The sequence below is a fragment of the Elephantulus edwardii genome, unplaced genomic scaffold (assembly GCF_000299155.1).
Source record: "Elephantulus edwardii isolate Elephantulus edwardi_28Jun2011 unplaced genomic scaffold, EleEdw1.0 scaffold00003, whole genome shotgun sequence".
NCBI classification, from domain to species: Eukaryota; Metazoa; Chordata; class Mammalia; order Macroscelidea; family Macroscelididae; genus Elephantulus; species Elephantulus edwardii.
Window position 1 is genome coordinate 6,842,870 of NW_006399753.1, and position 16,400 is coordinate 6,859,269.

Here is a 16,400-nt window from a genome sequence, read left to right on the forward strand (position 1 = left end):
GCTCAGCAACGTATAGAAGGGGAAATAAATGTTGGCCAAGTATCATTTAACCTAGAAAGACCAAGTTCATTTAGTTTACAAAAGTTAACCAATAAAATGTACCACAACACTACTATAAAAAAAGTAGTATCATTTTTTTTCAACAGGAGCAGACAACTCCATAAAATTCATTATCCACTCGGGGTTAATAATCTCAGCAATGTAAAAGTGAACTTTCATATAATAAATCTGTAGACTATATACAGTGTGTATCATTCTTAATGGCAAAATAGAGAACACTGCTAAGATCGGGGACTCTGACACCTCTCTCATTATCCTAGATGCCAGCCAACACAAGCAAGCACCCAGGAGACAGAAAGAAGAAGTATATAAACTGGAAAGAGGGAAACCCCTTTATGCCAATGATGCCTGTTAACATGAAACATCCCAATGAATTTACCAGCAATATAGAAAAGGAGCAGGAAAAAAGCTAGCATACAAAATGTACAGCACAAACTGGATATGGAAAAATGACATTTTAAAAATATTCAATTTAAAACAGCTTAAAAAGAAATAGAAACTATTTAGGAATAAGTTTAACCAAAAGCATATAAAATCTTAACTATGAAAAAGATATGAAACATATTAACTATATTGCCAACAGAAGTTACAGGGAGCTAAAGGAATATAGATCTATATAGTGTTCAGGAAATAAAAGTTTCGATTTTGGTAAGAAGTCAAATGAATCAATAAATACAATGTAACTGTAATCACAATACCGTAAGATCATTTTGTGGAAACTGACACACTAAGTCGTAAAATTAATATGGAATTGCAAAGGGTAAAGTAATCTAAGTAATTCTAGAAAAGGGCAAAGCTGGATGGCTTATATTCTCTAACTTCAAATCTTACTAAAAAGCTGTAGTAATCAAAACAATTTTTTTATCTTACTCTGATTTATTTACTAAGTTTGAATACATTGTTTTTCACAAAAGATCCTTACTGGCTTGTTGTTGCTGCCATTGTTAGGTACCAACAAGGCGACTTTGACTCACAGTGACCTATGAACACGAGAGTGAAGCTCGCTCTACCCCACACTAACTTCTTCATCTCTGACGTACTCAAGTCTGCTGTTACAGTCACTGTGTCTATCCAGGGTGTGCAGAGTCTTGCCCCCTTTCTTTGATTCCACACCTTTTGATGTCTTTTTTCAAAGAGTGGCCCCTTCTGACAACATCCTCAAAGTATGTGAGATGAAATTTCATCATCCTTGCCTCTCAGGAGCACCCTGGACGCACTGACATAAGAACCAGTAAATAGACTGATGGAACAGCTTAGAAATAGACCCCAACTCCCACCGTCATCCGACTGTCAGCAAAGGTGATAAAACCGTCAGTGAAGTGAGAGATCTTTAGAGAAAAAGAACAGGAAAAACAGAAGAGCTGTTTGGAAAAAAAATGAAATGTGGCGTCTATTTCACCTCTAACTCTACAGTAAAAGCTAAAATTAAAAAGCTTTCTGAAAAAAAAATAAAGGGGAATGGAAAACCTTTGTAATGCATGTTATAAAGGACTCAGTGTTTCCTTGAAGTTGGCAAAGATTTTCTGGTTCACAGAGGCAACAACAACTACGAGAACGATGAGAAACACTAGATTTCATAACAATTTAAAACTTCTGCTTAAATATAAGACTCTGACTCAGGTCATGGTCTTTGCAGTCACTTGCTATACATCTGAAAGCAGGACAATGAATGATAAAAGGAGAATTGATGTCACTGAGTGGTGGTGTTGGAGAAGAGTGCTGAATACTCCACAGACTGTCAAAAGGACAGACACATCTTGGAGAAAGTGCAACCAGAGAGCTTCCTGAAGGCAGAGCTGATGAAGCTTCATCTCTCATACTCTGGGCAAATTGATAAGTAAGGCTGTTGCTTGGAGAAGGTCATCATGTTCGGAAAGGCAGAGAGACAGGGGAAGAAAGGAAGACCCACAGTGACATGGACTGACACAGTGACTGCAGCAATGGACTCCAGTACGTCAAAGATGATAAAGACGGCACAACATAGGACACAGTTCAGATCTGTTGTTCATGCTGTAAGTCACCTTTGACTTGACAGCACCTAACAACATAAAGAGATGAACCTGAGTATGACGAAGACAGTGAAATGGTACAGGATAGGGCAAGGTTCAGATCTGTTCAGACAGGGCTGCTCTGAGCTATAGTGGACTCAACAACACCTAAAAACAACAACAAAAACAAAGCAAAAAGTAAAGGCAAATCATAGACTAGGCCAAACACCCACAAGAGGTCCATCAGACAGAAGCCTGGTTGTATACTTCAACTCAATCTCTTACCCTCCATCCAGATTCCTAGGCTGTAAATCAGGTAAGAACACCTGTGGAGGGTTGACCCCAGGAGGGGAGAGAGAGGAAGTGAAGATTAGCAAAGGGATGGGTGAGGATAAGGGAGAGGGGCTGCCACTGTGAAGTTTTAACAAGATGATGCAAATAATGTACTATTATATTTGATATTATAAGACAAGGTATATATGAATGATTGAACAAAAACCAATAAACAAAAGACAGGAATAGGGAAAGACTGTTAATTTTTTTTCCTTTGGAGTCCTGGTAGATTGCGGTTGCCAATGGCGCAAAGCCTCTGACTATGCTACCAGGACTTCATCATAGTATACAAGATACAGAAAAAGTCCTCATAACCCAATGATATAAAGATACCCTGCCTATAAAAAGATGCATGAAAGGCTCGAAGAGAAAATTAGTTTATAGAAGATATACATGAACACACAAGTACAGAAAAAAAGTACATCACATGATCAGGGAAATGCAAATTAACCCTAAAACAAGACACCAACCCAGCACTAGAATGGCTGGAAATCGAAAGACTGACAGCAACAAAGAGGAACAGGACAGCCAGGCCCCCGTCCATCCATTGTTCAGGGGATGGAATGGGGAGGACACACTGGACAAGGGGGCGACAAGCTCTCACCAGACAGACACACTATCCATCCGGGAACTTAACTGTGAGGAATGAAAACAGATGGTAACAAAATGGTTTGTACAAAAATGGTCACAGCAGTTTAATGTCTAAAACCTGAACAAAGAAAACAGTCCAGGCAAAGGGGAGGGACTAATATCAGGGCTGAAAAAATTTTAAAAACGGAACATTATCGTGTGAGAGAATCATCTACCTGGCCCCTCAAAAGCGAAGGAAGAGTAAAAAATATTAAGATTTAACACACTTAGAATAGACACTTTCTGGATACTTATGTGCTGAGTACTATGTGAAGCATTTAACACAAATAATCTCATTTTGTTCTTAACAATCCCACTTCATTTAACAGATGAGGAAATAGAAGGGGAGAGATGCCCCAAGTCACACAGCTCCTGGTTAATACTCACAGAGAAGCACATTTTTAAGGCTCCGTGGCTCGTACGAAGCCATATATAAAAGAGAATCATTACTGTTTGGTTTAGTTAAGAAGCCCACATACGTAATATTTAGCATAGGGCACTTACGAAAACAGAGCTGGGCTGAGGGGTCTGTGTGACAAAAAAACATATGATGAGTGTATTACATTCATAAAACCCGGGAAATCGGTCTGTAAATAACTTTAAGGAGAGATTGCGATTGCCTGATGTCAGGGACAAGGTCTCCAGACAGTATCAGAAAACACCGAAAGCCCTGCTCCCCTGGGATGGCCGGGGGCCCCCACCCAGCAGCACTGCCCTCTCTTACCTTAGGGAACTGCTTCACAGGAATTAACACTTTCTGTCCCAGCTTCATGTTCTTATTGATGACCACATCAATGTACTTTTCTTCTTCCTTGCTATCTCCTTTCTGAAACTTCTCTATTTCTGTGAAGGAAAAGAGACAGACGTGAAGTGTGCAATGCAGCGGTGCGAGGCGAGAGTGCTGGTCAGCTCCAGGGCCGCCGGAAACCAAAGGCAGGCTCGTAACCGGCTACAGCAAACACTGACACATTTTCCACATTATCCACGGCTCTTCCCCAAGTACAGAGGGGGAAATGCATGCATCCGGGCTCTACAGAGTCAAACCTCAACGCCCGGTCACAGAAGGGAAGATAAACGTGAAACAACACGCTGGCTCCTCCAGGCCTCCTGGAGTCCTAGCGAAAAGCTGCTCCAACAGCAAACAAAGCAGAAAGCACCCTCAGCCGAGTGTCACAAAGCAGCGGCCGTCCTGATCACCAACCCCGCCTGCGGTCCGAGGCCCGGACAATCGTGTTCTGTCTGTGCACACTGGCACTGATGACCTGCCCGCAGCCTGCCTTGCTCTGCTCCTCACGTCCCAAGGATACACTCCTGCACCTGCTTGCCCTCTTCTCGCTACCTGTGATGCTGAACTCATGAGTCAACTCGGACGGCAGCTCCCCAGCTCTGCTCTGCCCATGCAGTCGGCCCCTTCCTTCCTCGGGGCGCCATGAGAAGGGACACTCCCAGAGCAGGGTAGGTGCAAAGCCCTCCAGAAGGGCTGCATGGTTGTCTCCTGCACCAAACACAAAGCCCCCTCCAGTGATCTCTCCTCCATCACCAAAGGCCCCCCTCCACACACACAGTGCGTGAGAGCTCTGGTCTTGGAAGACGACCATGATCTCTCTCATCAATGCCGTCGTCTCTGGCCTCTGGTTTGGTTATCTCAGAGGTAAGCAGGTAAGAAAGTGCCTGTGTGACAGAAGACACTGTGTTCTCTCTCATCGATGCCACTGTCTCTGGCCTCTGCTTTGGTTGTCTTGGAGGTAAGCAGGTAAGATGGTGCTTGGGCGACAGATGGGTAACAAACAGAGTAAATGAGACGTCCCTCCAAGAATACTAGCACAGAGATGGTACCAAAGGTAAAGCAGCTGTAAACAGGGCTTAGGAGGATGTGAAAAGAGGGTTTCCGGAAACTCAACTACAGACACTGACAGTGAATGGGGAAATGTACAAGACGACCAGGGAGACTTGGACAGCCGCCTGTCACTTGGGCGTATTCCTAACTGGGAGCTTCATAATCCCCATGCAGGCTGGCATCTGCCTTCCCTGGAAGTGGGCAGGCGCACGAGTACCAGCAGGATGCTGCCGCATGGCCGCCATCTGCAGGGAGAGAAGGTCAATCACAGCGGCTCCCCAGACCCACTTCCAAGGGCAAAGCATGGGGATTTGCCTTTCTGTAATCCCCAGATTACAGTTAGAACTGTGCAGCTCAGTCCCCCAATGTTATCTCCCAGCTCAGCAATAATAAGCAAATGCGCGATTAATGTTTTCAATAACGGAGGGGATTAGACTCCCATGTTCTCAAACTATGGACACCACATTTCCATGAGTCGAGAATTCTAGAGTCAGCGATAATGCGGGGGTTGGTTTGTTCATTTGTTTTTGGTTTGGACTGCTATAGATCTTCCAAATATTTGTCCTATTGAACATATTAAAATCCATAATGAAACAGCCAGATAATCTTTGTGTGAGCTAAATTTGCAACATAAAAATCTAGTGAGTGTAAATTTTCATTTAAATGGCTTGAAATTATCACACAGAATCAAATCTATTAAAAAGTGATATCCCTTTGTCCCAAAGACTTCATTTGTAAATTTATCTTATTGCAGTTCAACATCAAGAAAACAAGAATTCTCACCACTGGGCCAGCATCATGATAGACAGTGAAGAGAATGAGACTGTTAACAGCTTCAGTTTGCTTGGCTCCACAATCAACACTCTTGGCAGCAGCAGCCAGGAAATTAAAAGACAATTTACATTGGGAAAGTCCGCTGTCAGAGACCTCTCCAAAGTACAAAGGAGCAACAGCATCAGTCTGGAGACTAAGGTGCGTCTAATACAGGCCATGGTCTTCACAATCACTTGCTGTGCATCAGAGAGCTGGACAATGACTAGGGATGATAGAAAGAGAATTGATGTCTTTGAGCTGTGGTGCTGGAGAGGAGTATTGAATATACCATGGACTGTTAAGAGAATGAACAAGTTCGTTCTGGAGTGGGTGAAGCCAGGCTGCTCCTTGGAGGCAAGGATTGTGAAGCTTCATCTGACATATTTTGGACATGCTGCAAGGCTGGGTCAGTCCTTGGAGAGGGGATGTCATGCTTGGGAGGGAGGAGAGACAACACAGAAGAGGAAGACCCTCGATGAAGCGGATTGATTTAGTGACTGGGGTAATGGGAACAGGTGTGTTGAAGACAGTAAGATTGGTACAGGACGGAGCAGGGTTTAGAGTTGTTGTACATAGGGTCCCTATGTGTCGCAGGGGATGGCACATAACAACAACAACACATGCTTATATAGATGCAAAATATTGTTTCCAAGGTGCTCCAGTGTAGCACACCTTCAACAGCATGACACAGGAAACCCGTCCCATGCCTGCCAACAGAGACCAGTGAGATAAGCAGGGGCCATCCACCCATGGAACACCACACAGTTACTCCCCCAGGAGGAGGAGGCTCTTTCTGACCTGCTCTGAACACTTTAGTTAGGACATGCACAAAGACTCACACACAGGGTAAAACCAGAGAGGCAAAGAATCCATGTTCATATTCACTGCTGCATAGAAAACACTTCCCTACTGTCACATGTTGGCAAGGATGTGGACACTTCATCTCACAAACTCTGAGCATGCTGGCAGCAGGGGACAGTCCTTGGAAAAAGACACAAGGGCCAGTGAAGGAATTAACGACCCTCAATGAGAGAGACAGACAAGGTGACTGTAACAATAGGCTCAAGTGTGTCAGAGATGACGGAGATGGCCAGAATAGGACAGGGCTCAGACCAGAGGTCCACAGGGTCGCTGGGAGTCAGAACTGACTCGACAGTACTTAACAACGACAAGAACTGTCCCATCGCACGCCTGGTAAAGGGCAAGGTTAGGAAGAGAGAAGGCCCCAATGAGGTGGACCAGCAGAGAGGTTGCAGCAACGGGGTCCAGCATGGCAGTGACCGTGTGAATGGCACAGGACTGGGCAGAGCTCCCTCCTGCTGCACGTGGGGTCCCCAGGGAGAGGGAACACAGTCAACGGGGTCCAGCATGGCAGTGACTGGGTGGATAGCACAGGACTGGGCAGAGCTCCCTCCTGCTGGACGTGGGGTCCCCAGGGAGAGGGAACCCAGTCAACGGCACCAAACGATGACAAAAGCTACAATGTCAGGAACCTGAGAGCCGTGGGCATCTCTCCAGATGGAGAGAACAGTGACTGGGAGACAAGAATCAGCTGACCTTTCATTATGTCTGTTTCCACAATTGTTTTAAATGTGCAAAACACATGCATAAAAAATAGTTACTCACAAAGTTGTACAGAATTCTGGTAAACGTGGAACAGTAAGATAAAATCTAGCCCAGGGATGGCAGGCTATGCCTGTGTTTGACACACTGGGCAGAACACCCACAGCTTGAGTCCCAAGAATTCATTTTTCTTTATTAAAGCTCTCCCTCATTGGCATGGGGGTGGGACATTTATCTGGACAGTTGCTTTTACTTTAAAACATAGAAATGACTCTTAAAATCACATATTAACATTCTAGCTTTAGAGCCCTGTCGTATTTTAAACACAATGACGTTCACTTGGAGGGAGGGGTCAATGACATCCTTCCAGTCGTGAAGTTATGACAGACTAAGGGAGGGTTAACTGCTGAGTGCTGGAAACACGGCCTTACATTCCTCCCTGGTGATGCAATGTTTAAGCTCTTGGCTGCTAGTAGAAACCCACCAGCAGTTTCTCTGGAGAGAGATGGAGCTGTGTTCCCCTAAACAGCCCTGGGAACACTCTCGGGGCTATCCTACTCTGTCCTAAAGGTGGCTGTCTTCAGCAGCAAGCAGTCAGGGATGTCTCTAACATACTGAGGAGGAGGAGTGATGCCAGTTAGGAGACTAAAGTGCTCCTGACTCAGGTCATGGCCTTTTCCATCACTTGCTATGCTTCTACGAGCTGGACAGCCAATAAGGAGAAAAAGAAGTGCTGCCTTTGAACTGTGGTGTCTGAGAAGAGTACTGCATATCCCATGGATGGCCAAAAGAACAAACAGACAGGCCTTGAGAAAACTGCAGCCAGAATGATCCTTGGAGGAAAAGATGGTGAAGGTTTGTCCCTCAGACTCTGGGCACGTTGCTAGGAGAGGTTGTTCCTTGGTGAGTGGCGTAGTGCTTTGGAAAGTGGACGGTCAGTAAAGAGAGGAAGACCCTCAACTAGGTGGGCTGACACAGTGACGGCAGCAATGGACTTGAGAGTGTCAGAGCTGAAGAGGACAACACAGGACAGGACGGGGCTCAGATCTGTGGTTCATAGGGTCACTATGAGTCATACTCAATGGTGTCTAACAGCTCTTAACTAGGTGGCTGTAAGGTCACCATGAATTTGACACAAAGGAGATAAGGTACATTTAGGAAGATATACATTTAATACAGTATATGGAATGCTCCAGAAATCAAGCTCACAGCCTTTGAAGGTGCAAATGTCTTGCGAGCCGGAAGAAATGTACCAGCTCCGTAAGAGACAGGGTTGTTCTACACCAATGAAATAATTTTTCTTTTACTTTTCAAAGAGAAGTGGGAACTGGGGGGAGGGGTGGGCAGGGAGAAAAATGCAACAATGAATGTATGGAAATGCAAAATCTCTGTGAACGTTCATTAAAATTATTTTTTAAAAAATTTTTTTTAAAAAAAAAAAAGAGAGACAGTATTGAAATTTTCTGGGAAGTCAGCCCTCTTGCCTCTCTTGCATATCACCGGCTCACCTTCCCTCATCTGTTTTGTTTATCTGTGCAGCACATTTCTGGGATATCATAATCTTCTTTATTCTTTTGTTTTTTTCTCCTTTAAAGTCTACACAAGGCAGGTAATGCTGAGGAAGCCCCATGATCACACCGCTGGAGAGGAACAAGCCAGGGCATGAACTCATCCCCTGACCCTCAGTCCTGGGTCCCCTGCAGAAAGACAGGTGGGCTCAGGATGAGAAGGGGGTCCTGCTGTTGGGTCAACACGGAGAAGAAGAGGGCAGGAGCAGGAACAGGCACTCAAGGGGCCAGAGTCCAGGAGTTCCCTGAACAACAGGCTAAGCGGTCACAGGAGGAGAGAGAACTGGGGACAAGGGTAATCCACAGTTGAATAAAGGACAGGACAGAGGGAATGTGGACAGAGGCCAGACAGATTAAATCCCAGCTGGACATGCACGACATCTGTCCAGACGAGCAAACAAGAGGACCAGTCACGGTGAACCGAGGGCTTCCTGTGTACTGAGTAGACCCACGGGGCTGAGCAGGCCAATGACCCAATGCTACACACTGAGAGAAAACCCTGCCCTCGCAACCATCCTGACACTGACACAGGGCCAGGCCCTGGCCCCTCCTTTCCTTACTGGCTTGGCCATGACCCCACCCAGCCTCACCCCCAGTGCTCAGCCCACGTGCCCCTGACCCAGCATTCTGTAACTTCTTCTCCAAGTGCCACTGGAAGGCACTTGGAGATGTAACAGCCCAGGGTCAACGACAGCTGAGCCTCTGGTCGGTTTCCAGTTTTCAGAAGCAGTTAACTGCACGGGAGGAGACTGCCTGTCACCACTGAGCGGTGGGTGGATTTGAAGCCATGCTTTTGGGACTGAAGGGCAGCTTCTTACCACTAGGCCACCACAGTGCTGCTTGGGGCAAAGATGATGAAGTCTGTCTTACTTTGGGCATCATGCCTGGGAAGGTAGACGAGTGGTGAAGGGGGGGGAAGGCCTTCAGTCAGGTGGGCTGACACAGTGATGGCAGCAAGGAGCCTGAGTGGGTCAGAGACCGTGAGGACGGCCCAGGACAGGACAGAGGCCAGCCCTGAGGTTTCTAGGGCTGCTAAGAGTCGTACTTGACCCAATGGCACCTGACAACAACAAAACTACTTGTTGGTTTCTCTGGCTAAGTTTCATTTCCTAGCAAGGTGGGCTGAACTGCTAGTCTGAAAAAGAAAAAGGTTGCTGTCAAGCCATCGGCTCCTGACAAGCCCATGGGCCTCAGAGGAGAGCTGCACACGCTCCACGGTGTTTGGTCCTCCAGGAACTCGGCTTCCTGGGTCCACACAGTAGGGTGATTCAGCAGGCCATCTGCCCTCAGGTGTCCTTCTTCTAAACTCCTTAAGGAACTGGCTGTCCTGGGGGCACCTTCAGGTCACAGGGCAGCCCAGTGAGATAGTCTGGCCTGGGGTATTGGGCCCTCTGGGAACATGACCCTTGTGGGCAGGAAGTCCTCAGAGACCCTTCTTGTTCCTTTCCAGCCTGACATTGGCCTACTGAGTTCACCCTACAGACGATCCATGACCCTCGTTTCTGACAAGCTCAGAGGCTGCTGACCTCTCAGAAGCAGATCACTGGTTCTTGTTTCTGAAATGTCTCTGGACGGATTCAAGGCACCAATATTCTAGTTACTGACAGCATGTCAGCCCTTCTGTGTCACCCAGAGAGAGACACATGACATTCTCCTAGGACGTTCCCCAAGGTGTCTGCCTTCTCCAACACAAAGCCACCACATGGGTCCTCTGTGGTGTGGGGCAAATGCCCCAAGTGGACATGATGAAGGTCTAGATGATGACATCAATACTGACCAAGGACCGGAGTGCAGCCTTGCCCTTAATCCAGTCATATCATCATTCTATCTCACCTGAGCCTAACAATAGTTCAGGACGTCAAGTGCCACTCACATTTTACATGTGAGAAAAGTTAGAAAATGTTATCTCCCAGGTATCCAATTTGGTTGCTGTCAGGTGCCATCAACTTGAATGCAACTGAGAGATCCTGTGAGCAAGAGGCCCGAACCTGCCGCATCCTGCACCGTCCTCACGACCTGTCAGGCTCAAGTGTCAGCTGACAGACCCCGCAGACTTCTGGGGGACTGTGGGGGGCCGGGGGAGCCAATCTGCTGTGACCTGGTCACCGGGAGCTCTGAGGGAGAGAGCTGAGGGAGTCCGCTCCCCAGAGTTTTAGACCCATGGAGACCTCAGGGAGGGCAGTTCTACTCCACCCAACAGTGTCACTGTGAGTTAGAAAGGCCCCAACGCCATGGGTCAGAGCCAGAAAGTAGCCCTGGTGACAGAGAGTTAAAGTGCTTGGCTCGGCAGGTGGTATCGAGCAGCTGCCCCCAGGGAGGGACAAAGGCCTGGTGGTCAGCTCCCATGAAGGCGACCAGGAAACCAGGCATGCAGTCCCGCTATAGCACCCGATCAGTCAGAAAAGGTCCCATGCCACCCGGCGCCCCTGCCACAGTCCCCACCATCCTGGCATCCTCCTGGGGACGGAGGTGAGCAGAGGAGGGTGAAGGGCTTTACAGCACCCTCGGAGGTAAGCAGAGGAAAGTGGAGGGCCCTACAGCACCCTATCAGTCAGGACAGGCCCCATGCCACCCGACAGCCACTATCACAGTCCCCACCATCCTGTCATCCTCCTGGGGATGGAGGTGAGCAGAGGAGGGTAGAGTGAGGAGCTGGAGGGCTGAGGGGGCCACAACCAGGCCAATACCTCGGGCAAACTGAAGGATGCTCCAAAGAGCTGGTGACACCCCCATCGGTACAGAAGGTTCTTTTGGAGCTCACCTCACACAAAACAGGCAGTGCACACAAAACACCAAAAACCAGAGAGCGCTCATTATTCACTGTACTGATTAAATAACTACTATTGTTGGTGATAATGACATACCAATGAAAGGTTCCCACACCTGACATAAACTGTCAGTCTATCCTTCCACAGCTCTGACTTCCAGGTCATCATTTCCACTGTGCAGAGCAGGACACGGGATGCGGAAGGCTAACAGAAGATAACGGAACACTTAGAGATGCCAAGCCGAGGAGCCAGTGTGTACGCAGGCCCACCCACATCAAAGCCCACTCTCTGCTATCTTTGGAGCGGGATGACACAACGTTCTGTAAAGCAGAGCACTGTCCGCTTGGCTTTGATCATGCAATCCCACCTGCTGACTCTGCTCCCATGTAACCTAATGAAATTCTGAGAGGTACAGCTTCAAGTCACCCTCAGGAAGACCGCGGGAACCTGGAGAATCCCATGACTGGTGAGGTTCAGTGTGGCTGAAAAGCAGAGGCCAAGGTGGAGCTGAAGGAACTGAATGGATGCCCGGAAAGGCCCAAGTCCTGAGCCTCATGAAACAAGACCAGAAGATTATGGCAAAGGCCACGGGATCAGGCAGCCAGGCAAAACCTAAAGGAATCACCAGAAGCCAAGCTGGCATCCGGAGGATGAAGTCCAGAAAGGGAGCAATAATGTCAGTACAGCTTTCACCCCGGTTAGATGCATAAGCTTTAAACAAGTAACTAAAAAATCACTTGAACTCCTGGCATATCTGTTAACTGTAAAGCCAGAAACTGATACTCTTAAGGAGACAGGGACCATTGTGCATCACTCAGAATACGTCTTAGCCTGCAGAGCTGACCAAGGATGCTTTTTCAAAGGAGAGCAAAACGCAAACCTACCAAGAGAAGAGAGAAAGGGCCTTGGAAATATTTACCAGACTCCGTAATTGCTCATGTTAGAATACTTGGGCATTAAATATCTGATGACAAGTAACTTCACTTGTCTTTTAGTTTTTTTGTTAAAAAAAATAGTAATAGCATCTATTCCATAGGGTCACTACTACATGTGAAACCGACCTGACACCAAAGGGCTTGTTTTTGTGCTCAATTCCACAGGAATATGGATTAACTGTCCTTACTTTTCCAAGATATTTAGACCACCACTGGGAGAGGGTAGATTCCACATAAGCATTTGTTACATGATGTTAAGTGCTCACAGAAGATTGAAAATTCTTAAAAAGTAACAGGTCTTATGTATTTTAACTAAGTATCAACTGATACCATGGAAAATGCAATTCTGTTTTTCATTTGTAATTCAGATAACTTCCCCTTTACAGGTGAACCAATGAAATACTCCACCAAGTCCCAGATGGGTTAAGTAACACTTGTCTGTAAAGTTGCTGTTGCCCTAGTCAGACGCCATCCAGTCGACCATGACTCACAGCCAGCCTAGGAAGGACCAATCTGAGCACAATTACACACGACATAGCAGCCCTGACGGTGTTCATTGTTCAGAGTTCCTTTACACCCTCTACTCGATGATACACTCACAGAAGGCAAGAACCTTCTACTCCACTGTCTTTGTCACATCCCAAACACCCAGCACAATGACTTAGGACGAGCCAGAAAACCACTTCCTTCACGTGATGTCACCTAACAGCAACCAGGCCAGAAGTGGCCTGCAGGGCGTCTAAGGCCGTGACCTTCACAGAAGGAAACCTTTCTTCCACAGAGTAACTGGTGTGTTTGATCTGCTGACCTCTCAGCTGGAAGTGAAATGCTTAGCCACTGTGCCACCAAGGCGCCTTGTGTTAATAATGAGGGAAGAATCTGATAGTAGGTAATTGAATGTTTTCAATCAAACAGAATGAGTTAGTTGAGTGTGTAAAGAACCCACAAGTCAATGCTGCAGAGAATTCTTCTAAAAGCTCTGTTTATTGGATTTTAAAACAGCTATTTAATAAAATTCATAAAAGAGTCAGGAGAGTATAACTGAGCAACGCGGGCCAGTTCTGGTGTGAATACAGAGTCAACAAAGCCCTGTTTTCTAAATAACATTGGTCATGCACAAGCTCATTAAAAGACAGGCCTTAGCCTGGCTCTATAATCAACTGAGAAGCACATATTTGAAAAACAATGTGTCCATGCTAAACATTCAACGTCTATTTCAAAATAATACACCAGCCCAGATTCAGGGTTCAAATTGATCTTCAAAGATATGCAGCCACGGTAAATGCTGTCTGACAAGTATCTCACGTGTTATTGCGGCTGCTGATTTCTTTCTTCTTTGAACCTCCAAAAAAACAAATGTTTTCACTGAGGAATTACTTTATTCAACCAACTGAAACCTAACTGAACATCTATTACATTCAATCCAGAGCTGAACGTACTAAAACTTGTTTAAGCTGGAAGGATTCAGAAAGCTTGTGATGTCTTGCTGCACAAACAGAAAAAAGTGGTGAGGCGAGGTGATGACACTTGTTACCGTGTATGAAGGACAAATGAGCTGGGCGTGCACATGCAGATACTACCAAGGGAGCAAGAAAGAGCGGCACCTCAAGTAGGGGGTGAGGGAAGTCAGAGATGGAGGGGAGGAATGATGTATACTGCACTGAAACAGATGAGGAAGAGAACTGTTTAAAAGGCATATATGATTGGGTATTATTGTCATGACAGGAGTCCAGAACGAAGGCTGCACAGTGGAGTGGACTCGGGGGGAGGGACTGCATAACAATGAAAGAATTTTCTTTTACTTTTCAAGGAGAAGAGTGAATGGGGGGGGGGCAGGGAAAAAAGTGCAACAGTGAATGACTGGAAACCCTAAGTCTCTGTAAACTTTCATTAAAATTAATTAACAAAAATGCTTCGATCTTTGCATGAATGTAAACTATGTATAAACACTGACCTGACATTTGTGTGTGAGTGTGTGTGTGTGTATACACACACACACACACATATACCACCCCCAAACCCACTGTTGCACAAGGATCCTGGAGGGCAGAGCAGATCTACCCCACAGGGTCTGCAAGGCTAAAATATATTTTAAAAATTGTAGGATACTTTTTCATATTTTTATTGGCGTGCATGCAATGATTCATAAATATTGTGTTTCATTCAAGCACACTGTATTTGATACAATGTTTACATTGTGTTTCACTCATGTGCACAGTGTTTTAAACATTCATTTACTTTGCATTTTTATATAATTAATTACTACTGATCTATGCCAAGTGTCACCCAATCAGTCCCCACTGAACCTTTCCTATTCATTCACCCTTCCCCAAACCCCCGTTAACCTCTGCTCTATCCTTATGATTTCTTCCCCTTTTTCTGACCCCTTCTCCCTTCACCCTTCCCTTTTTTTGACATTTATACATATATTCCTCAGATATTCTTCTATTTTTATAACAATGATCTTAGGTAGTTTTTTTTTTTCTCTTATGTGACTGAATTATTCCACTCAGCTTAATGCTCTCTAGTGCTTCCCATCTTATACAGTATTTAACAAAATTGTTCCTGAGTGCTGCATAGTATTCCACAGTGTGAATGTATCAGTTTCACAATCCATTCATTTGCTGATGGGCATTTGAGCTGTTTCCAAATCGCACTGGTAAAATCTGCTGTCAGGGACCTCTCCCAAGTGCTAAGAGCAACGTTAGTCTGGAGGCTAAGGTGCCCTGATCCAGGTCAGGGTCTTCCCAGTTACTTGCTATGTATCAGAGAGCTGGATAACAGTTAAGGATGACATAAGTACCAATGCCTGAAGGACCGATGCCTTTGAACTGTCATGCTGGAGAAGATGTTGACTATTCCATGGACTGTTTGCCCAGGAGAGGAAGAAAGCAAGTTGCTCCTTAGAGGCAAGGATTTTGAAGCTCCATCTCACATACTCTAGGCATCCTGCCAGGATGGACTAGTCTTTGGAGAAGGACATAATTCTTGGAAGCGTGGAGGGACAGCACTGAAGAGGGAGACCCTGGATATGAGATAGATTGACACAGTAACTCAAGTAACGGGCATAGGTGTGTTGGAGACAGTGAGACTGGCACTGGGCAGGATTCAGAACCATTGTCCACAGGATCACTATGAGTTGCAGGTGACTCGATGGCACATAACATCAACAACATGTTCCTGCTGCTGCAAGTAATGTTGCAATGTTTATCGGGGCAGGCAGCCTCATCTCTCTCCTCAGAGCACCAGACAGGTTCAAACTGCCAAACTTGTGGTGTATAACAGTGCACCACCAGGACTAATTACAAGTTAGCCATAAATAAACAGCACTTAAGATCAAAAAATCTCAGTCAAGGAACATGGGATGTAGAGCGTGGAAGGTGACAAATGTCGGGCAGGCACACCCTGGCTTGCCCCACCCCCACGAGTCAACACCAGCAAATTACTTAAAATCACTTTCTCTTCTACTGAGCCATTTTCCTCTAGAAGCAAGGAAAGTTTTAAAATACATACTTCCTGAAAACTACTGTAAAGAACAGTTCAACTTCTACAGGTAGCCTTCATTTTACTAAGCTTTGCAGACACTGAGTTTTCCACTAACTGAAGGCTGTGGTTACCCTGCACCAAGCAAGTCGATCTGCGTCACTTTTCCAACAACATATGCTCAGATGGTGTCCCAGTGTCACTTTTTAGTCATTCTCACCATATTTTAAAATCCCATATAAGGTTACTGCCACTCTTAACAGAGAACAGGGTAAACAATAGGGAGTTGTCCTAACCACAGGGGGCATCTCTCCAACAGTTCTAATCTCACAGAGGCTTTGAAGGAGAAAGGGGGACAGTCTCCTCTCAGGTGGGAGGCGCAGCTAAGAGTTATTTCTGGGCCAGCAGCAATGAGGGACCAA

At 46.0% G+C, this 16,400-nt stretch overlaps 1 protein-coding gene across 1 annotated transcript in view; it reads right to left on the minus strand.

Moving 5' to 3' along the window:
- Positions 1–16,400, minus strand: part of KHDRBS3 (KH domain containing, RNA binding, signal transduction associated 3) — a 159,895-nt gene that overhangs the window by 100,750 nt on the left and 42,745 nt on the right. The window contains exon 2 of the mRNA XM_006879269.1: positions 3,736–3,854. Coding sequence (XP_006879331.1) covers positions 3,736–3,854 — 119 coding nt within the window. The remainder of the gene's footprint in view (positions 1–3,735; positions 3,855–16,400) is intronic.